General features: G+C 42.5%; 1 protein-coding gene across 1 annotated transcript in view; it reads left to right on the top strand.

Moving 5' to 3' along the window:
- LOC130113618 (transcription factor SOX-6-like) overlaps window positions 1-23,571 on the top strand; it is a 114,363-nt gene that overhangs the window by 42,719 nt on the left and 48,073 nt on the right. Inside the window, exon 5 of the mRNA XM_056281164.1 lies at window positions 14,436-14,525. Coding sequence (XP_056137139.1) covers window positions 14,436-14,525 — 90 coding nt within the window. The remainder of the gene's footprint in view (window positions 1-14,435; window positions 14,526-23,571) is intronic.

The following is a 23,571-nucleotide window of genomic DNA, read 5'->3' as shown; positions in this document are numbered from 1 at the left end:
GAAGATCCATCAAGATGGCTGGAGTGTGTACGTGTTTGTGTCTGTGTGTGTATGTGGTAATCAACTCTTCTTTTGTCATCTTGTTGCCTTGGGAAATATTTGGTTTGTTGATTATTCAAACGTGATACAATCCACGACCCTATTGGTTTATTTCTGGTCCCTTACAAATTTTTCATCCAATGATTCTCAGATACGACTCGGACTTTCATCACTCGTTTCCCACTGTCTGTTAAAAAAAGGGCAAAAAAGAAAAGAAAAACCAATGCTTGCTATTGAGTCTGATTCCTCTTTGCTAAATAGCAAGGCTGCAATGCCCCAAGGACTAACAAGTGGCATTAATTGTGTTGGGAACACTTAGCTAAAAAAAAAAAAAAAAGAAAAAAAAAAGAAAAACAAATGAGATGAAGATGTACAGTGTAACCAATCAAAGTGAAGCATACTGTGTTATTGGGAATAATAACTCCCTGTTCGGACCTTATAAACACTCATGTGAATTGCTTTCATCCTTGCAGGAAAACTGTAAAAGTTCCTTTCATCTGGCGCTGCGGCGATGCATTTCGCCTCCGGGCTTTTGTGTATAATTTGACCCTTCTCAGTGTGAGGCTGACAGGTAGTTCTGATTTGTCTCTAGTGAGGTTTGGTACAGATCAACAGATGGCTGAAACTCACCCATCAATGCAACAGTCCTATATAGTAAGCGTTACTGTTTGCATGTTTATACTGCTGTATTGTCAGTTTGGTTGAGGAACAGCTTTCCTTCCTGTTTTGCAATGGCTTGTTGTCTCTTTTCTTGTATTGTCTTTCCCTCTCAGGATGAGCTTGCTGTCTCTCCTGCTCTTTGCGTAACCTTCTCTCAGAGAACCCTCGGAAAACCACTTGGAATTTTTTTTGGGTAAATCCTGATTCACTGTTTTCTCCCTAAGTGTTATGCACAGGCTTGGGGAGTAATGGAATACAGTAACGGGTGTTACGTAATCAGGATACAGGAAAAATGTAACTGTATTCCAATACAGTTACAGGGGAAAAATACATAGTCAGATTACCAATACAATTTTTAAAAGCGGGGATTTTTTCAGGATTACAGTTTAAAAAACAATATAGGTAGGTAGGTCTTTATTTCAAACATGGTAACTAAGCAAATGTTATGATTTCAAACACAGCAAACAAGCAAACGTTACATGTTTGAAAAGGAGCAGGAGGAAGTTGCTACTTATAATATCCTGCCCCCTCTCTGATGTTCAATCTATATAATCTCGTTAATAAACTTGTTTTTTTTTACACATCAGAGTATACCTTACTCATGCACCTTGTCACTGAGTCAACAAAAAAAAAACAAAAAAACAATAAGAATAGTAATGATGGAAGTTAAAAATAGAATAAAAATAAGAAAAATAGTGGAAAAAATTAAATTAAATTGTGTGTGTTTGTGTGTGTGTGTGTTTGTGTGTGTGTGTAAGCAAAGGAATTAAAGCAGTAAAAATCCCGAAAACAAGCGAAAAAGAAGCCCGGATAATAAAAGCAATAATAATGGCGTCCCATTAGAAAAAGAACGGTGACAGCAATAAAATACTGAAAAAAAGAAAAAAAAAATCCCCAATAATACAAACAGTAATGAGGAAGAACAATAATAGCATCCACCAAGGTATCATTGTCATGAGAGAAGCAAGGCCTCTTCCTCATCCTTATACCTCTTTAAAAACATTTTTTGGTACTTTATTTGAATTGATTTAAACTTGTGCATACCTATCAATATCAATCAATCAAGTTATATTTTATATAGTGCTTTTCTAGCTACAACAGTCACTCAATATAGAATAAATGTTTTTTATATTGCCACTCATCCCTTAAAATACGGCATCGTCCTGTATTTTAGAAGGAAATGATGCATTCCTTGCTGAACCGATACAGAGTGTGATTTGTTCCATATTCTCTGGGCAGCTCGAAGTCCGACAACTGAACAAAGGAAAATACAGGCATTGTTTCCCTATTTCTCCCTTCTCTGGTCACCTGAAAATTGCAGTAGTTTACCAGAGCAGTTTCCCCAGGGGCACATGGCCAAAGTCCTAAAATTCAACATTTATTATTAAATAATGTATTTTTTTCAAGGAAAAACAAAAGAGTACATTGTACATTTATACAGTAGTACAATTTTATATTTATTGAATTTATTTTGTGTGTTGCTTTTTTTGCCAGTAAAGCCCTTAACTGAAACATGATGTAACTACATGTGTGTTTTCTAGAGACATATTACTCTGACAGGTCTACTTACTGTAGGCAGGTGTCTAGCCTACTGTATATTTCCCTTCACATGAACCTTTCAAGCCTGGCACATTCTGAACTAATACCACACTGTGTGTGCACTCATAGACTCAGGGAGGAGGGGGTCATTGGTCCTTGGTAGGCGGTCGTGGGAGCCTAGATGGGATAGCATTAAGTGTCCCTTATTTTACTGAGTTAAAGGTGGAAACCCTACTGACGGGCTGCCTAGATTTATTTCTGTGGCACCTTCTTTTACTCTGGCTTGCATGTAGGGTGACCAGATACCAACAAACCAGATGTGGGACAAATAGTGTGTTTGTGTGGGACAATGTGGGAAATATATAGGCATGGTGTATCTGATATCGCTGTGTTGGTGATGTTCCTATGACATAATAATTAATGTTCATCTTAATAAATACTTCACCTTTAAGTACAAAAGCGCTTCACAACATCAACATTGGTTTAACATTAATTAGTCAAACTAACTTTTGCTAAGAGAAATTTTTGTTTTGCGTGCATAGTTCATCAACTGCAAAACGTTTTACTCTCCACAGCATATTGATGTTGGATATCGTCACATACCATGCTGATGCTTTGGACATAGCGATATTTATAAATACTTCACCTGGAAGTAAAACGCTGTTCCACAACAACCATGTTGGTGTAGGAGAGTTGCTCACCTTTCCAAAGTTACCTACAGCAACTTCCAATATTACACATAGCACCTTTAATATTGCAATACATAGCACAAAAAACAAAACTACCATAATACAGATTTTTTTGTTTTTTTGCAATATCACTCAGCCCTAGTGGAGCTCAAACAAAAAAAAGGGTCCAGTACCATCCTGTTATAGATGCTCAACTGCTTTGTTCTTAATGCAGCACCAGTGGGATACCGTGTCTAATCTCAAGACTCGTTGCAGCATAATGTTGCACATACGACATGACACTCACGCTGAGTCTTTTTTCTTGCTTTATAGTGGAGTTTATTCTCGAGCATGAAACTTAAAGCATGAAACAATCTGTTTCAAACCCTTGTACAGTTCAGCTAAGTTTGATCTTCTGCACCGACTCAAAAGGCCAGCATAAAAGCTCCAACAATATCAACCAACCTCTGCTCCCCTGCCTCATGCTCTGCCTCCTGCTGAAAGGGGGCTCATTGGCGTGAGCTCTGCCAGGTTAGATTTGCTATATGATCAAATGGACAAACCCCTATTAGCTGCTGAGTGCTCACTTAGTTTAACAGGGCTCACCCTGTTGTGCAGTGTAGCCTGGAGCTAAAGTGCAGATGCTGTCGTTGTTAGCCCATGCGTTGTGCTCACCCCCTGTTGGCACGCTGTTAGCTGTCTGATACTTAGAGGACCCCTAAGTGCCTGTGACAATTCTAATGAATGGAAACGGCTTCACTTCCCTTTGCGTTGGGGTTGGAGGAAGTAGCTTTCTTTTCCTTTTTTTTTCTTTTTCTTCCTTCACCCAACTGTCACCTCGGCTCTTAAAAGCTTTATCAAGAACTCTTGAGGGCTGTGCTGGTTCACTTTTTTTAAAAGCACAACCGGTTGCTGGAAAGACGTTCTCTACCAGAGGGCCTTTACAACAAAGGAAGAGGGCCAAACTTTGCTCAACTATTTATTTTTTATCCTGAACCATGCCAGTGTTGTGTGGAGGTTCAAATTTGAAGGTTCGTCACTTCAAATAAAGGTTTCCACCATACTGTTTTAAAGCACTTAGCACTTATCTAAGATAGAATGGTTGCATAAAATGTCCAAGGCCAAGTGGAGAGAATAGTAATGGAAAAATGTGGGTACAAGGCATGCCTGTGACTGGGAATCACTCTTCTTTTATCTGCCATATTGGAGCCAACAATACAAGATAAAGAGGATGAAAAAGAGAATAAAAGGCAGGAATAAATTACAAATTAACAGAGGGCCTTGACTTGTTTATTAACGTAGCTTGCAAACAGTCTGATTCACATCAGTCTGAATTCGCTTTGTCTCATTGGGTGCAAAATAGTAAGTTCTCAGGAAAGGACGTATTAGAGTACCCAAGATAAAGAATTTTTTTGATGCTGCCCGATTTGCATTTATCTTGAAGAAGTGTGCACTCAAACTCCCCTACTTTTAATGATCTAATTAGATTTGATGACAATTGCTGTGGGGCTCCAGGACTTGCCCAGTGATAACAGAACATTGCATTAGCAAACCCCCTCAATCCAACTAATTCAAACCATCAATGGGGCGGCTAAGTTCCTCTGGTGCCCAGCAAAATATTGGCATGATACTAATTCACACTCATACCTCAGCTAGTCCATGCTGAACAAAATTATTTTGTGATTATTGGAAAAAAAGCTGTACTACTTTAGAATGGCTTCACCTCACACCCTTGGGACTAAATGAGAGGTCAAGATTAGAAATGCTTTTATTAGCAAAGTTTAAATAAATGAATTTTGGTTTGTGACCTTGATGGATAGTCATGTCAAAAACCTCAAGAATTCCACAGTTTTACAATAAATACTGACCAATAATAGATAAGGACAAGTGTTCAACATATCTTGACAATCAACCTGAATAGGGCTTAATCTGGGTTAAGATGCCATGGTCAGAAAATGCAGACTCCTTTGAAACGAGTGGTAGGTAGCTTGCTTTGGCAGAAACAATTGAGATGAGATCCAAAGCTTTTACAATTGAATCTAAAAGAATAGAATAACTGAAAATGATACAGACGTGAGACCCATAATTACTTGTACGCTGTTGTGCATGCCAAATGCAACAAGTGTACAAGGGTTAAAAAAATTCACGTTTAATCCATCTGCTAAGACTAGGTTTCTTAGTTCCTTGCTACTCGCCAGCAACAGAGTAGCAAGTTAAGCTACTTCAGCCCAGGAAGCACTGTATTACTGTATCTTGAGCCAGGCCAGGCCAGACCTGGGCATTCAACTACCCATATAATGGCTACCCCAGCTGGAAGAGGGGGTCAAAGTGGGGCCAAGCCTTCTGCTAACCCTGTGTGACAATACTGACATTCTGCCAAGCTGCACATTGTTCTGTCTCACTGTTGAAAGGCTGTTTCAACATCTCTTCTGTTTCTGCTGCTCAAACCTGTGAAATATCCCCTTTTCTGCATGGCTTCTGTAGTAGCAGGCCAGTTGATAGGTTGATTGGTTTGGGAGTGGTGTGTGTGTGTGTGTGTGTGTGTGTGTGTGTGTGTGTGTGTGTGTGTGTGTGTGTGTGTGTGTGCGCGCACATGTCTCTGTCTGTCTGTGTGTTTGCAACACACACGAGTGTTTATTTTATTTGCGTGTGTGTAGAGTATTTGTGAATAATATATATTTATGTGATTATTCCTCAGTGTTTAATTGCAATCCAAAGCTCAATTTTGCTCTGCAAAATTCCCTCTCTTTTATTGACTTCACTAGCTTTAAGTTAAATTTAGTAGTCCAACTACTGGACAGCTCTACTGGATAAGTGATACTATTTGAACGCTAGATCAGTTAAGCTGTAGATGAACTAATATTGTCTGACGTCTTCCTGATGTAAGTGCAGCATGTGTGTGTGTGTGTGTGTGTGTGTGTGTGTGTGTGTGTGTGTGTGTGTGTGTGTGTGTGTGTGTGTGTGTGTGTGTGTGTGTGTTTCACACATGTGCAAGTGTGTGTATGCTAGCATATGCATTCATATGTTCACACCATGCAGGTATAGGTGGAGGTGGTTGAAATGATGGCTTAACAAATAAGCTGGGTCAGTTCAGTCTCAGGGGTTAAGCGTAATGCCTTATTAGCAAGGGCTGGGCCCTGTAACTACCTTTTCCTTCTCTTTTAATTATGATTGGGTGCAGGTGGAATGTGTGTGTGTGTGTGTGTGTGTGTATATATATATATATATATATGTGTGTGTGTGTGTGTGTGTGTGTGTGTTTGTGATTGTGTGTGTGTGTGTGTGTGTGTGTGTGTGTGTGTGTGTGTGTGTGTGTGCTCATTACATACCATAATAGAGCCAAGGGCCTCCCTATATACTAATCAATGCTGACGTGAAAGGGGCAGTTGAATGGCGAAGTGATAAGAGCTACCATCCTTCAAATGGAGAGCCCAGGTTCAGGTCATCTGCAACCATTTGCCCTGCTGAAGAACCCTTGAGCAAGACAGGGGTCATGGTTGATTGCACTCTCACCTCCCTTTACAAGAAGGCGAGGGGAAAGGAGAATTTCCCTTACAGAATGTACAAAGCATTATACCAATTAACTTTATTCTACTTTAATGTTAAGCCCTTAATCTGCTTTTCTTTATCTATGGAGTTGGTCATAAAGGCTCTCTTCGTTCATTGTCAAGAGCTCATTTCCCCCCCTGGACTTCTCCCCCTGACAGTCTTGTGGTTGGTTCAATCTCCTCCTCAGTAATTGATAGGGATCTCTTTACTAATGATTGGTGGCTGCCAGTGGGCCTTGACTAGGAATACAGTCAAGTGGGAGGTTGTCAGTAGCCCTCTCCTCCATGGTTTGGCTGGATGCCAGCCAGCATATGGTACCAGTGCATGCAATGTGGTTCTCTAGACCATTCTCAAATATCTTCAAGCTGAATCAGATTAAGTGGTGATTTTATCAGGTTTTACTTTCTTTTCTTTCTTTTTTTACAGAGTTCTTTAAGAATGCTAAATTGTTCACTGAGTAGTTCAACATCAGATGAGGGAGTCGGATGATGTTGATATATTGCAATACTTCGCAAGACAAGTTTTGGGTGCTTTAGAGAGCAAGCAAGGCCTCGTCTCTGCCTGTCTCTGCCAGTGGCGGCTGGCCAGTACAGGGTGCTGGGGCACCACCCCCTTCAAATAGCAAGAGATGAAAAGCTACTTAAACATGTTAAATATAATTTAGTTGGATAATGCAAATAATTATGAAATAAAAGTGTTTTTTCAGTCTGTGAGTGCCTGTCAGCAGCCATTAGATATTGGTTCCAAATGCTATTTGGTTGGTTTCTGTCTGAATACATAACATAGACTGCCTGGGTGAGGGGTGCCAGCCAAACGATACCTTATGTAAACCCTCAAACTTTTGGCGAGCAGGTGACCTGAGGCTGCTGTCTAATTGGTTTCCTCAGATTTTCCATGGAGCGCAGTTCTGTGCACCCCAGACACTTCCACTTTTATTGGCAGCAAATTGGTTTGTTTTAATGTGTTTTGATCTAATGTGATTGGACAATTCTCGTGGCTGTAAATCATGTTCACACCCACCACGACGCCTCGTCTCCACTGTTGATCATCCAGCGTCTACGAATCCTGATAAAATCTATAGGCTACATTGTCCTTCTTAAAAACTCTGTGACTGTATGGACATTAAAGCAGCTGTCAGGTGTGCTGTGCCAAGGTAAATTGCCCCCCCCCCAAGTTTTTAGCACCAGCCACCACTGGTCTCTGGCTATTCACATTTAGATGAAGGTGAAAAAGTGGTGTGTATGAAGAGGACGGTGGTGGTGGTGGTGTGCTGGACTGATGATGGAAGTGCTGCAGGAGAACAACATGCCCCATTTTCCACACAAGCCTACCCAGAGAGTTTAGTTGGCTAATGTCAGCATGTCGCGTTTCTATCCACATCATATCCAAGTGGTCTGATGTGCCATGTGTTGTCCAGGTCATATGAGGTACGGTATCTTCGATGCTCCCATATGAAATATGGGGTTGATCGTTGTAAAATAGCAGAACTTGTCTCTCTCAAAGCGGCCCTGTGATGCATTTTGTTATGATGAGATCAATCTACCATCCTAGTCCCATGCGAACATGTTTTCAGCTCAAACAAAAAAACAAAATTCCACCCCTTCAAGCTAATTTTTGACACGATATTTAATTTCATGCATCATTAGTTTTGGCCATTGCTCTGTTTTCATGTTGTTTTTATGCCAGTTGTTGATAGAACACAATTTCTCGCTTTTTTTTTTGTTTGTTGGCCAAACTCTACAGTTTAGCCAAAAAACACATTGACACACTACGGATTCTTGACAGAATTTTTAATTTTTCAAATTTTTTATAATGCATCTCTCTTGGAAGACCTGTGATGGACTGGTGGCCTGTCCAGGGTGTCTCCCTGCCTGCCGTCCAATGACTGCTGGGATAGGCTCCAGCATCCCTGCGAGTCGCGACCCCGAGAGCAGGATAAGTGGTTTGGATAATGGATAGATGGATGGATCCCACTTGGAAGTGGGTTTGAAAGTCACATAGATCCAACAGGTGACATCGTACTGTGTTTGATGATATCTCCCATTACTGATAATAGATAGAGCAGCTGTCTCGCTCTGCTACTCTGGAGCGTCTATTCTCCTGATCGGACCCCCACCAGCACCACCAATCTCTCTGATCTGGGTGTGTCGACAGGAATGGGCAGAGGGACTTGGTAGATGGGGAGGTGGGGTTGATGATGTGTGGGTGTGTGTGTGTGTGGGGGAGTATCTTTAGGCAGCCACGTTGGATGCACTTGTGCTTCCTCTTTGTGCGTCAGCTGTGGAGCCGCTGTTGACTTCCACCAGGATCTACTGCTGCCTCCCCAGCAGATACCGGACCCCTCGTACCCCCTCATCTCACCCCGGTGACCCGAACCACCACCAGCTACACCCCCTCCACCCTTACAACCTCCTTAAGGGGCCTGATCCCAACAATACTTCTATTGTGTCTGAACCACAGATTCCATGCGTGTGTGTGTGTGTGTGTGGAAAGGGCAGTGGTGGTGGTAGGGGGCTATATGAGGTTCAGTGTTTTCAAACAGAGTCAGTACAACCCGTGTAACATGCCACTCCCAGGTCCCAACTTTCATATCTTTCAGCTGAAAGTCTGCAGTGTATACTTCAATTTTTACTGAACAATATGGATGGCACTGATAACATGCTGCCACAAACCATCCTGCCTGAGCCACTCGTCTGTCAGTGTGCTGTAAATTGGGGAAAATGGCCCCCGGTGACTTAACAGGGCTATTTAGGACTGGGGTCACATCAAAATCTAAGTTTAAGGAAGGTTTTTAATTTTATGCTTATTTCCACAGTTTTTGTGCAGTTCTTCTGAAATGTTACAAAGACACCCTGGTCTAAAAGGACTGTGTAATTCAAAGTATTCCCTCAATTGTAAAATTGCTTCAAGTGACCATGCAGCTCCAATTCCGAGTGAATGGAAAGGGAAACCCTGATGTGAGTCTCCTGACGCGATGTGATTTTTTTTTCTTCGTCTTCCCAGCGTTTCTCCAGCATATGTGATGGGATTATAGGAAAGTTTCATTACAGCTCTGCCTGGTTGCTTTGGCTCACACTTATCTTATTGTTGGAGGCTTCCCTCGTGCACGTTGCCGATCGAGACATTTAAGCTCATCTTTCTGTACTTGTTGATTATGTTTCTCTGGTCCGTTAGAACTGAGCTGTAACAGAAGAACAATAAACACAAGACCGATGCTTGGCTCCCATACAGGTGAACATCTGCACGCTGCCGTTTAGAAGTGACGTTGCACACATTTGAATGTGTGCGTGTGTGTGCATGTGTGTGTGTCTCTGTGCGTGTGTGTGTGTGTGTGTGTGTGTGTGTGTGTGTGTGTGTGTGTGTGTGGCGTAGGGTTGAAGGGGGGTTACATGAGGCTTCCGCCCTGTCCAGAGTGACGGCTGCTTTCCCAGGCCATGTTCTCTGACAGGAGAGGTTGGGTGTCATCTGACAGATGAAAATAGTGTGTCTGTAATGTACACCGTGCTAACACGCAGCCGGGCTAACCACTTCGCTCTTTAATGGTTTTTGAAGACGCAGCAAGCAACACAGCGGATGAAATGTACGTGTGTGCATGTGTGTGTGTGTGTGTGGTTCTGTGTTTGTGAATGGGTGTTTGTGTGTGGGTGTATGTGCGTGCTTGTGTTTGTATGTATGTCCATTTTTGAATGTGTGTGTGTGTGTGTGTGTGTGTGTGTGTGTGTGTGTGTGTGTGTGTGTGTGTGTAGCGGCTCTCTCCTTCCTCTCTTGGCCAGCCTCTGCATGTTTGGACATATGTTGAGTTTTATTTCACTGAGACATCAATCCTGCTGGCCAGCTGTTAGGACAGCTGCTCCCTGTCTCTGTCTCTGTCTCTCTCTGTCTTTTTTAATCTCTCTCTCTCTCTCTCTCTCTCTCTCTCTCTCTCTCTCTCTCTCTCTCTCTCTCTCTCTCTCTCTCTCTCTCTCTCTCTCTCTCTCAACCTCTCTAGCTCGCTCTGTCATATCTTCTCATTCTGTCTTTTGCCCCTCTCTGTTTGCCTGTCCCCCCCTCTCTTTAGGTTGTGCTCTATCTCTCACACACATTCTTTCTTTCTTTGTCTCCATGAATTATCGGGGTGCTGTGGGGTCTCCAGTTCAAGTCAAACTACTGACCTAAATTTGGAGGTGCAAAGTGCAGCTTGTCAACTCCCATCACACACATGTGGTAGGGAAGTTAAGACTCCAAAATGGTTATTCAATCACCAGTGTGTTACATACATAAACATCTGCTTCCCTCTAGAATATTGGTCTGTGTTATTTTTTAATTTTTTTTGCATTCACTAATTTCTCATGTTGTTTTAAATGTTACCTCGACCGGTTTGTCCTGAGTTTCCAAGCTCCTGTTGCAAGTGTGCTATACTACATGTGCAATTAAAAAGACTTGGGCTGGGCAAGAGACAGAAGCGGAGAGAAAGTGACAGAGGTAGAGAGCACAGGAGAGCCAGAGAACGAAGATAATAAGAAAGAAAGAGAGAGCAAGGGAGGGAGGAAGGGAGAGAGAGGGAGGGAGAATGATGCAAACAAGAACTTATTCTATCTGGAAGTCGGTGGCACATTGTTTTTCCTGCCTATGTGTATTTTTAGTGTTGGTGCTTGCCTGCCACACGCACACACACACACACACACACACACACACACACACACACACACACACACACACACACACACACACACACACACACACACACACACACACACACACACAGCAAGTACGTTGCCTGTGGCCTGTGTAAAACATCCTAAACACTGCCTCTTGGCAGCAGGGCGCGGGAACAGGTGATAAAAGTGTGTTTACCCTAAACACTAGCTAGCTGCCGCCTCCGACCTGATTTACTATGGCAGCCCTCTCCCCTCCTCCTCTTTCTGTCTTTTTATCCACCGTTTATCTTCCCTGCCGCTGTCTTTCCTTCACTGTTTTATACGTAACTCATCCTCTCTCTCTGGCTCTGTCTCTCTCCTCCTCCTCCTCCTCCTCCTCTCGCTGCCTGTTTCTCTGTTGTTTGAACCGTCAGGTTTACAGCTGTATAGGAAAGGATCTCGGGGTTAAGGGTTAGAAAAACGGTTATTTGGCCTTTGTTGGAGAGGATGAAAGTGGTTTAGGTTGTGTGGCTTTACAGCACACCCATTAGACTCCTGACAAAGAAATACATGATAACATAAATATGTATATTGGATGTCGAAACAAGGCCTGTGTGCCGTTCTCTGTCTCTCTCTCTCTCACTCTCACTCATGTTCTCTCGCTCACTCTCACTCATGCTCTCTCTCTCTCACTCGTGCTCTCTCTCTCTTTGTCTCTCTCTCTCTCTCTCTCTCTCTCTCTCTCTCTCTCTCTCTCTCTCTCTCTCTCTCTCTCTCTCTCTCTCTCTCTCACTATCTCTCTCACTCGTGCTCTCTCTCGCTCCCCCGCTCATCTCCTTGTCCCGTGGATAGCCTGCACAGCTTCTCCACACAAGTGGATGTTGAGAGAAGCATCTTCCTCTCCAACCGCTGCTTCGTCATGCATCACGCTGCTCCCCTCTCTTCGCATCCTCTCACACCCCCCCCGTCCAACCTCCCTCTCCCTCCTGCTCCGGACCCATCCGTCTTGTTGATTTCTCCTCCACTTGATAAAGGAGCAGGCGTGCGGACAGGGAGGAATTTTTATCCACCCTCCAATCTAAACAGCACTTGATCCCCGACACGGTCGCCGGGACAGATAGAGAGCCATCTAGGGTAAAACCTCTCTATCCCATGTCCGTTCATCCCTTTTTTCCTTCCTCTCATCTCGCTGTCTTGTCTGTTGAGGCCTCCTTCTCTCTCTACCGCGTTCCTCTCCCCGCCATCTCCTCCTCTCATCTGTTTATCAGTGCGGGGGGTATAAATTGCACGTGGAGGTACACACGCAGGTCGTGAAGGAGACACACACACACACACACACACACACACACACACACACACACACACACACACACAGTTGACTTATGCGGATGTATTTTAGAATTACAGGTTGTATTTCTCTCCCTAAGTGCTCCCATAAATTTAGCTCCTTAATTCTGTTTTACGTGGGGCCCACCAAAATGCACACCGGCCAAGTCTTTAGCTCTTTTGACGAGAAGAAAGCATCTCTTCTCCAGCTGTAAATATCGCCAAACGACCAAATGTACACAAACTCATATCAAACCGGCCGTGCGCTCCATCCTCCTGCCCCTCCGCGCCTGATAAATCTCTAAAACCCTCGGGCAGATTCCCCTCGCCGGCGGTGGGGAAATTGTATTAATTATCTTATTTATAACAGTGTCGCTCTGGAAATACCAGTATATTTTGTCAAGAGGGGAAAACACCAGCAGAAATTATTGATGTTTGAAGTTGCTCCTTATGTTTTCCTGTCTCATAGCTGTCTCACTTAGCCCCGCGCTCCTCTCGTTTCCCCGGCTTTTGTTTACGCTCATTCCATGTGAGCCAGCCGGCTGCATTAACTTATTTACAATAATCATAATCCGACTGTAAACATGCAAGGCTTTAATGGACTCAATGAGGAAGTTGTGTTCTGCATCCCATGACCACACAATAGGCCTATACGCACAAACCAAACATTAAGCCATTTACAATGGGCCATGTGCCCTTATGAATGCCTATAGCGCCTTTTGTCAGGATAAAGACACCACAAATGAGCCATTGTCTGACTTAGCTGGTCTAAATCAGGCAAGCCCTCAGGGCCATGTTTTCCACAGGGAGTCCAAGAATGTCTTTTTTTTTTCCTCCTATTTTATTTTTTTTTGTCTTTCTTGGCGACAGAAGCATCAGCGCGGGGCTGTGCATGACCGTGACGTGATCTCTGGCAGCCCTGCTCACACGCAAGTAAATATGCACACGCATGCGGTGATGGGCACAGATGCTTAGTGTTCTGGGTGTTCATGTACATGTGCGCACAAATGCGTGCTCTCCTTGTGCACATGGATGGACATTTGGACACTGAAGAAGAAGAGGAGTTGTACATGTATGGACGAGGAGGCCCTCTCACACTCAGATGTACATGCTCCTGCGCACGCGCGCGCACACACACACACACACACACACACACACGCATTCCTGTATGCATCCACACAGAAACATGTACACTTTTAGTTCTTCTTTTTTCCCACAACATTTTTTATTGAAAATTTACAATCAAAATATTTGTATTTACATATATGAAATCAATATTTCTATTTACATAGAACCCCCCCCCCCCAAAAAAAAACAACAACCGAAATTCAACATAAGACAAAGAACAAAAACAAAAACACAAAAAAAACACAAAAACAAACCAAACAAACATAGCCTGGCTGCCTAGCCAATCAGAAAAAAGTATACTTTTATTTCATTGTCTTTCTTTCCCTCTTTCTTTCTTTCTCCCTTTCTTTCTTCCTCACGCATGCACGCAGGCGCACACCCATCCATGCACATGCTACTTGTTGGTCCTTTCTTCGGCCATGGTTGGTGAAAAATTGAAAAGTTCCCACTGTTCCAAAGAAGTTCATGGCAGGACTCTAGTTAACAAATGGGACCTTATCTATCTTCTGAAACCACGTGTATCTGCCATCTATTATCCTAAGGCAACGAGACACATTGTGAGGAACAAGTGGGAGATATTTAGAACAATGGGGACATTCTCATTTGGTCAGCTGAATGGTGATTTTTTTTTTTTTGTATGGGGGACCCAGTAGTCATTTTTAGATATTTAGTAATTCACAGGCATGAAGCTGTGGCCCCTGTGGTTAATAGGGGTACAGATGAATGACAAGGCACCAATTTGTTCTCTGTTTCCTTTTCTTCTTCATAATTTCTTCTGGCTACCCCCCAACCCACTATATTTTTTACCCTCCATCTCTAATTCTTACTTTCTGTCTCTCTTTATTTCCCTCCATTTCCATCCTCCTCTTCCTCCTCTGTCCTCCTCCCCCCTTTCCCTCTGTCCCTGTAGAGTCGTCGTGTATGGAAAGGCTCCTCTCCAAGGACTGGAAAGAGCGCGTGGACCGGCTGAATGCCAATGAGTTCCTGGGAGAGGTCAAAGGTAAGCGACAGCCACAAACCGGGTACAGGTACTACCAGGCGTGCACTCCCGCCTCTACCTCCAGAGGTAAGAGGAGGTTGGGGTCCATCTGCTCAAAGGGACAAACAGCAATGCTTCAAGGTTTGTTGTGCAGTCACAGACCAAGGGTATTGTCTGTTTCGCTGCTTTGACTGAGCGGTCTTCCACACCTGGTGCCACTGTAGTACATGTGACATGCTGGCAGAGATGAAGAAAGAGGTGTGTGTGTGTGTGTGTGTGTGTGTGTGTGTGTGTGTGTGTGTGTGTGTGTGTGTGTGTTTGTATGTGTGTTTGGGCAGCACTGAGAAAGAGTGAGCCTCCATGGTTTGTGTGTGTGTGTGCTGCATGTATATCTGTGCATGGAGCAGACAACAAATTGCAAAGAAAGAACGAAAGAAAGAGTCAAAAGATAGAAGAACAACAGAGTGAAAGGCAGATGAAGTTAACAAGACAGGGAAAGGAATAGAAAAATGGAGGTGAGACGGCAGGTGGAAAGGCATGACAAAGAGATGCATGCATACTGTGCACAGTGACTCTTGGCCGGGGGTCATGCACTGCACATCTCCCCCTCCATCTCTGGCTTGCTGGCCATTTCTCTGAGAGCTATAGATTATTATCACATAGTGAGGATGCCTTCAAACATCCCCAGCTCTCCTGTTACCCATTTAGCCTCTTCCTTTGTAAGACGCTGGCAACCAGCATGCCAAGAGTTTTCTGTATATTTTAGATTTTTTTTTTTTTGATGGTGGGAGGAAACCGACATACCCGGAGGAAACCCACACAGACACGGGGAGAACCTGCAAACTCCACTCAGACAGGACCTGGGACTTTTCTGCAGTTTTTTTTTTATTGTCTATTTTCTCAAAGTTTGTCTTTTTGATAATTAGCTTTCATTTTCCTGTTTCCCCGTCTTGACTCTGTCTTTCATTCTCTTCATTTATCTTCATCTGGAGAGAGGGGGGTGTGAATCTGCCTTCTCGCCCCTCCCTCTTTTTTTACATGCCCCCAAAATGCAACAGTATTCATAAAACATGCAAGTTGGGGTTTACAGAAAGAAACGATAACTTTATGTTTCTAGAAATTGAGGGTTGAGAATAGTCAGATATCTCTCACTTCCCTTGTGCCGGAGGGAAAAAAAGAAACACATCCATGAAAATATAACCAATAACTCGTGTTTCTTTTAATAAAAGCAAATGACTACATCTGTGCAGGGTCTGCCTGTCATAGTTCATTGACATGTCAGTGAATCAAGTTTAAATCTTACAGGTTGTAATTGTAACTTTGATTAAAGGGTGTGTGTAAAGAGAGAGGCGGTCTGTGCTCCAATATTTTGTATGCATCAGCAAATGGCGTTTATGAAGCTATAAATTGCATTGGGGCAAATGACTGTCAACTTGCTTCAGCTTCAGCATTGAAAAATGAAAACTGTCGCGTTGGGAAGGCAGAGAGATATGGAGTTTAAACATTTCATGGAGTGACTGCAGGAGAAGGGACAGGTGAAAGAAGAACAGGGAATCTGTTGGAGGCAGTGAAGCAAGTCAGATATCACCAACGTCATTAGCCTGGGATGGCTCTGTAGTGGACAGTGTGTGTGTGTGTGTGTGTGTGTGTGTGTGTGTGTGTGTGTGTGTGTGTGTGTGTGTGTGTGTGTATACATGTGTCACTGTTCATGTGTTTTTGGATGCTTTTGATAAAGTTATCCATTTTCAACCCAAATTATTCTGCAAGGAAGGAGATGAGATTCCCAAATGGTGACTCTTTAAAATCGACAGTGTAATAATCAGTGTTTCTTAGGCAAAGCTTGACAAAGTAATGGGATGTCCGGGTAGCATGGCGGTCTATTCCGTTGCCAAAACAGGGGTCACCAATTCGAATCCCTGTGCTACCTCCAGCTTGGTTGGGTGTCCCTACCGACACAATTGGCCATGTCTGTGGGTGGGAAGCTGGAGGTGGGTATGTGTCCTGCTCACTGCACTAGTGCCTCCTCTGGTTGGTTAGGGCACCTGTTCGGGGGGGAAGGGGGAACTGGGGGGAATAGTGTGATCCTCCTACGTGCTATATCCCCCTGGTGAAACTCCTCACTGGCAGGTAAAAAGAAGCAGCTGGCGACTCCACATGTATCGGAGGAGGCATGTAGTAATCTGCAGCCCTCCCCGGATCGGCAGAGGGGGTGGAGCAGTGACCGGGATGGCTCGGGGGAGTGAGGTGGTTGGCCGGCTACAATTGGGGAGAAAAAGGGTGACCCCCCCCCCCAAAAAATAGAAAAGAAAAGCTTAACAAAGTAAGGCGAATGTCCACTGGTAGACATGGTTGGATGAGTAGCAAAATGCTGCACAACTGCGAAGCATCAGGAGCTACTTAGAGAAACAGACTTACCTACAGTCTTGAAAAACAATAGGTCCAGCTAACCTTAGATATGATATTTAAAAACTGGGTCCAGGTGAAGTTTCCAGACAGAATGAGCCATTTTCTATTTTCTGTATTTGTAAAAAATAAAACACATTTTGACTTTATGTGCCTATCTTACAATGCCACCAGCAATGAATGGTTGATAAGAGTTTGGGCTTTCATTTCACAGTCGCATGATCCATAGTTTGAAAAACAATGACTGCTTTCCCTGCAACATAATTGACTGTGTGTAATTGTATTGAAATTTGGCACTCTGGATGGTAGAAAGACTGAAAGGTTGACTTGAATGATGAAATGATTGCCCTTGACTTGACCTTTTTTAAATTTGAGATATTTCTTGACAAACTATACAGTGTTCTTACTTTAAAGAAGTCAACAAATATATTTTACCCTCATTTTCTTTGGTGATGACAGTGACTGCATGTTACACTTTATGCATAAACCTGCACATGACTGTATCCACCCCCCCCACACACACACACACACAAAGGCAGTGCATATGTAAATTGTTTGTCCAGCTTGAGAAACATGATTCAGATGTTCAAGTCTTTTCCCAGTCATTGAAATGAAACAGGTCTGGATGACCTAAATAGACACACAACTGTTGCTCTATGTCTCCCCACAAAACAACCTGAACCTATTTGTTCAGTCACAGTTAATTTTGGAAGAAAGAAATCTGATAACCTACTTTTCCACAGGGACATTGGTGTTGAGAAATGCTCCTGACTCAGAACATGCTTGTAATTCCTTAACCTGTATTTATCCATGGAAGGTCTGAAGAGCATACATGCTCTATTACAGCCCCGCCACTTCAAATTCATACAGTTACAAATGTCCACAAGAAACCTATTAAGGTAACAGTTTTAACTTTACGTTAGTGAGAATCCAGTCATAAACCTTTTACTCGAACCTTAAGATTCATTAAGGTTGACAACAAGCTCAGGAAAATTGATGTCTATGTACACTACCGTTCAAAAGTTTGGGATCACCCAAACAATTTTGTGTTTTCCATGAAAAGTCACACTTATTCACCACCATATGTTGTGAAATGAATAGAAAATAGAGTCAAGACATTGACAAGGTTAGAAATAATGATTTGTATTTGAAATAAGATTTTTTTTACATCAAACTTTGCTTTCGTCAAAGAATCCTCCATTTGCAGCGATTACAGCATTGCAGACCTTTGGCATTCTAGCTGTTAATTTGTTGAGGTAATCTGGAGAAATTGCACCCCACGCTTCCAGAAGCAGCTCCCACAAGTTGGATTGGTTGGATGGGCACTTCTTTGAGCAGATTGAGTTTCTGGAGCATCACATTTGTGGGGTCAATTAAACGCTCAAAATGGCCAGAAAAAGAGAACTTTCATCTGAAACTCGACAGTCTATTCTTGTTCTTAGAAATGAAGGCTATTCCATGCGAGAAATTGCTAAGAAATTGAAGATTTCCTACACCGGTGTGTACTACTCCCTTCAGAGGACAGCACAAACAGGCTCTAACCAGAGTAGAAAAAGAAGTGGGAGGCCGCGTTGCACAACTGAGCAAGAAGATAAGTACATTAGAGTCTCTAGTTTGAGAAACAGACGCCTCACAGGTCCCCAACTGGCATCTTCATTAAATAGTACCTGTTAGAGCCTGTTTGTGCTGTCCTCTGAAGGGAGTAGTACACACCGGTGTAGGAAATCTTCAATTTCTTAGCAATTTCTCGCATGGAATAGCCTTCATTTCTAAGAACAAGAATAGACTGTCGAGTTTCAGATGAAAGTTCTCTTTTTCTGGCCATTTTGAGCGTTTAATTGACCCCACAAATGTGATGCTCCAGAAACTCAATCTGCTCAAAGAAGTGCCCATCCAACCAATCCAACTTGTGGGAGCTGCTTCTGGAAGCGTGGGGTGCAATTTCTCCAGATTACCTCAACAAATTAACAGCTAGAATGCCAAAGGTCTGCAATGCTGTAATTGCTGCAAATGGAGGATTCTTTGACGAAAGCAAAGTTTGATGTAAAAAAAATCTTATTTCAAATACAAATCATTATTTCTAACCTTGTCAATGTCTTGACTCTATTTTCTATTCATTTCACAACATATGGTGGTGAATAAGTGTGACTTTTCATGGAAAACACGAAATTGTTTGGGTGATCCCAAACTTTTGAACGGTAGTGTATGTGTGTGTGTATATATATATATATATATATATATGTGTGTGTGTGTGTATGCATACATACATACATACATGCATACTTACGTACATACATATGTATGTATATATGTATGTATGCATGCATGTATGTATCGATCTCTTTGTTTGTCTTTGTAGTCATTCTTGGGAGATCTTGACTCATATTTTGACAAAATGCTGTTAGCATTATTCTGCTTGGGAGGGGTGATGGGAAGGTCAGTGTCAAGGTGTTAGTTGTTTTGTGACACTGAGAGTATGGCTTGGTTATTCAGAGGAATGCAGGGAGTTTGGCTTACAGGCAGATCTTTTTGTTTGTAATTATTTTTATTCGAGACCAGTATATCAATGAATAAATACAGAACAGGTGTTTCATCTCTCCCTTTTATTTGTGTTCTCCCACCCCTCACAAAACAGGTTTCCCACCCATAACCTGAGTTGCATGTAGAAAGATTAAGTTCAAGTAACTACACGCATCTCAATATGGTAACAGAAACATTGAGTTTCAATAAAACTGTTCGATAAAAATAAACATACTCAATCACACAAAATTGAATAGAGCTGGGTATACAGGAGGACAAAAACCTGAACAAGAACAACAAACGCAACAGAAAAATAACAAAATAAATAGTAAAAAAAAGAAAGAAAACAAAACAACAAAGATTACAATAATGAGACAAAGTTCTGGATTGCATGCTACTTGATTGGATCATGATTCTGTGCTCCCACCATGCGACTGGACCCTAACCACCACAACACTTACAACACTTTCAATAATTTCAACACTTTCACTTACAAAAGTAAGTGACATTTTTTTGGTTGACCCCCTAATGGCGTATTTGATCTTTTCCAACCTGAGGAAAAGCACTAAGTCACTAATCCAGACAGATGCTTTAGGTGGTTTAGCAGATTTCCACTCATTCCAATCAGCCTGAATTTTATATAGTGTTGTATCTCCAAGGGACATAATGATATCAAGTAGACTGGAGATTAGACTCTTTTGGATGCAGGGGAATTGCAGAATGGTATTCAACCCTGTTTTTGGCGGCAAGTTTGGAAATGTTAGGCTCAGTTTTGAACGCATTCTCGAATCTGGAAATAATGAAAGAGGTTTGATGGAGGTACCTTAAACTTATTAGAAATGGCATTAAAATTTGTGAAGGTTCCATCCATATATAAGTCACTGAACATTTGAAGACCCAGCTTTTTCCAGTGTGAAAAGGTGGGGTCCAGTTTAGCAGGGGGTAAGAAATGGTTGTTACAAATTGGACCTTGGATAGAAAATCTGTTACGTGGAAGTTTTGTCTAAATTGAAACCATATTTTTAATGTAGATGATACAATGGGGCAGGTGGTTGTGAGGGAGAAGAGGATAACATAGCTGTGACTAATGCTGGGAGTGATATTGATAGGCAGGAAATTGTTTCTGACTGACACCAGTCCACGTTGGGAGAGTAGAACCAGTGGACAATCTTATGGGTGTTTGTGGCCCAGTAGTAATTCCTGAGGTTTGGAAGACCTAATCCACTCTCCATCCTGTGTCGTTGGGGAAGTTCCTTGTGTATTCTGGGATATTTGCCCCCCCATAAAAAGGATTCTAAGATCAGCTTGTCTATAGATTTAAAAAATGACTTTGAAAGGAAAATAGGAAAATATTGAAACAAATGAATATAGAGACCTTGGTGAAATGTTAATTTTTATAGAGTTGATTCTTCCTGCCAGCGATGAATCAAGTTTGTTTCTGCCAATCAGCAGTGTAAAGTTATGATCTTTCAGGCCAGAAAATTTGAGTATTATTAATGCCTAGGTACTTAAAACCAGATTTAGACATTTGAAAGGGCAAAATGATATCTTCTCTCTGTAGGGCAAGGTTATTGACAGGGAAACATTCACTCTTTGAGAGCTTCAACGTATACCCCAAGAAGGTTCCAAAGCTGCATAGGGTCTCTACTACATGCTGGACAGTTATCACTGGGTCTGATATAAATAATAAAATGTTGTCAGCATACAGGGAAACTCTATGCTCTATGCCCCCTCTATGAATACCCTGAAAGAGTGGTGAGGATCCAAGAGTTATAGAGAGGGGTTCTATGGCAAACGTGACTAGAAGGGGACTAAGAGGACATCCTTATCTTGTACCCCTTGAAGCAAAAAACAAAAACAAATGAACTGTGAACGTAGTTTGCTCGTAACCAACGCAGCTTTAGGGGAGGAATATAGCAAGTGAACCCACGAGATAAGCTTATGACCAAAACCAACACTTTAAACAGATATTCCCACTCCACTGTCAAATGCCTTCTCCACATTTGAGGAAACAATCATTTCAGGGATATCCAGAGATGTGGAATGAATGACACCAAGTACTCGGCAGATTTTGGTGAAAGACTGGCGACCTAGGATGAAGCCTGTCTGTTCTGTTGAAATGAGTCTGTCATAATATTGTCCAATCTGGAGGCAATAAGCTTGGCTAAAATTTTAACTTCTGAGTTTAAGAGTGAGATAGGCATGTATGAAGTACATTCCAGTGGGTCTTTACTGGGCTTATGTAAAAGCGTGATGGATGCTTCGGTAAGGGTTTGAGGCTTGTTTCAGAGAATGCTTAAACATTTCGAGTAAAAGGGGGGCTGACTTGGGAGAGAATTTCTTATAAAACATAAAACTCAATTGAGAAACCATCTGGACTGTGGGTCTTGCAACTCACAGACTTATTTGATATGGTTATGAAACATGATGGTTTGGCAGAGCCATAGTGAGAATTGGGCCATCAACACTCTTAGTTTGAAACACAATGAGAGCAACCGTTTGTCTGTGTGTATATTCACTTTTGAGTGCGATGGCAGTTTGGTGTGTGTGTGTGTGTGTGTGTGTGTGTGTGTGTGTGTGTGTGTGTGTGTGTGTGTGTGTGTGTGTGTGTGTGTGTGTGTGTGTGTGTGTGTGTGTGTGTGTGTGTGTGTGTGTAGTAGGTCTGGGTTAGTAGGTGTGTAGGGTTAGCATTACCTAATCCTAACCCTTCAATGTCTGTGGGAAGTAGATAGGAGTTTAGACAAGTTTTCATGATGTGGTAGTGTCTCCCAGGTCAAACAAAAGCAAAAACCTTGTACTTTATTTGTTTCATTGAACCAATACACTGGGATCCTAATGTTGAGGTTCATAGTTTGTAGCCTCGTGTGGCCTCCAGCTAGGACCACAATTGTCCTGTAGTTTTGGGTGGGGAGTCAGTTGGGGTGATATGCTAAATTGGAAAGCAAAGGGAAAAAAACCCTGCCCATCATCCAAAAAAAAGAAAGAAGAGAAACCTTGTAAATCTAAGGCAGGTTTTAGCTAAATCAGTTCTACCATAGTATCTCGTCATGTGCCAGTCCTGGCTAAGAGATGGATAATCACAATAGTGGAGTGAGAGAGAAACAGTTAATCGCTTCCTGTTTTGGCCAGTGCCCTCAACAGGTGTCGGGAATAATCCTGATAGATGGAAAAAGGAAGAGGGCTGAAATGATTATTGGTGCCAGACGCAACAAAGGAATGCAAGGCGTGTGTTTGGAATGTGCAACCAATAATCCATAAAGATGAATCATTGTGCTGTAATCGTAGTTATTGCGCCATAGAATAGGCTTTACTCTATGCATGGAATGTGGGGATTTAGGAAAATTCCCTGTGTGTTTGTGTGTGTGTGTGTGTGTAAGAGAAAGAGAGTGAGTGAGAGAGAGAGAGAGAGAGAGAGAGAGAGAGAGAGAGAGAGAGAGAGAGAGAATATGTGTGTTTGTGTGTCTTTATGAATGCACACATGCACCCTAAACATAACATTACTGTGTAGAACCCATTGCTGGTGCAATTTGTAGAGGATAAGAGAGGAGAGAAGAGGAGTGCAGTGGAGAAGAGAATAAGTGTGTAGACGAGAGTGTCGAGACTACAAAAAGAATAGAGACTTGGGAAAAGACTCACTGATGGGGGGGGTCATTTAGGGACCCCCCCCCAAAAAAAGAAAAGAAAAATAAGAGAGAAGAATGTTTCCTTTGATACTGGGGTGCTGAGGGGTCATTTCTGTGTGTGTGTGTGTGTGTGTGTGTGTGTGTGTGTGAGGGGCCAGTCTGAGGAGCTGGTACAATAGGAGCCTGAAAGGACTATAATGGAGACTCTGTTAGTATGCAGGTAGTGTTGGGGCCACCCTGCAATTTCCATACATGGCCCCCAGGCAAAGCCACACACACACACACACACACACACACACACACACACACACACACACACACACACACACACACACACACACACACACACACACACACACACACACACACACACACACACACAAACTAGAACATCTAAACAAGATGAACTTACACATGTGCATTTGTCCATTCATACAAGCATACACACATAGACACACTCAACAACAGCTCTAAGGTCAAGCCCTGTTCTGTTGCTTGTAGCTGATGTGAATTCCCGACTG

The sequence above is a fragment of the Lampris incognitus genome, chromosome 6 (assembly GCF_029633865.1).
Source record: "Lampris incognitus isolate fLamInc1 chromosome 6, fLamInc1.hap2, whole genome shotgun sequence".
Taxonomy (NCBI): Eukaryota; Metazoa; Chordata; class Actinopteri; order Lampriformes; family Lampridae; genus Lampris; species Lampris incognitus.
Note: the sequence above shows the minus strand (reverse complement) of the source record. Positions and strands in the feature narration are given on the sequence as shown.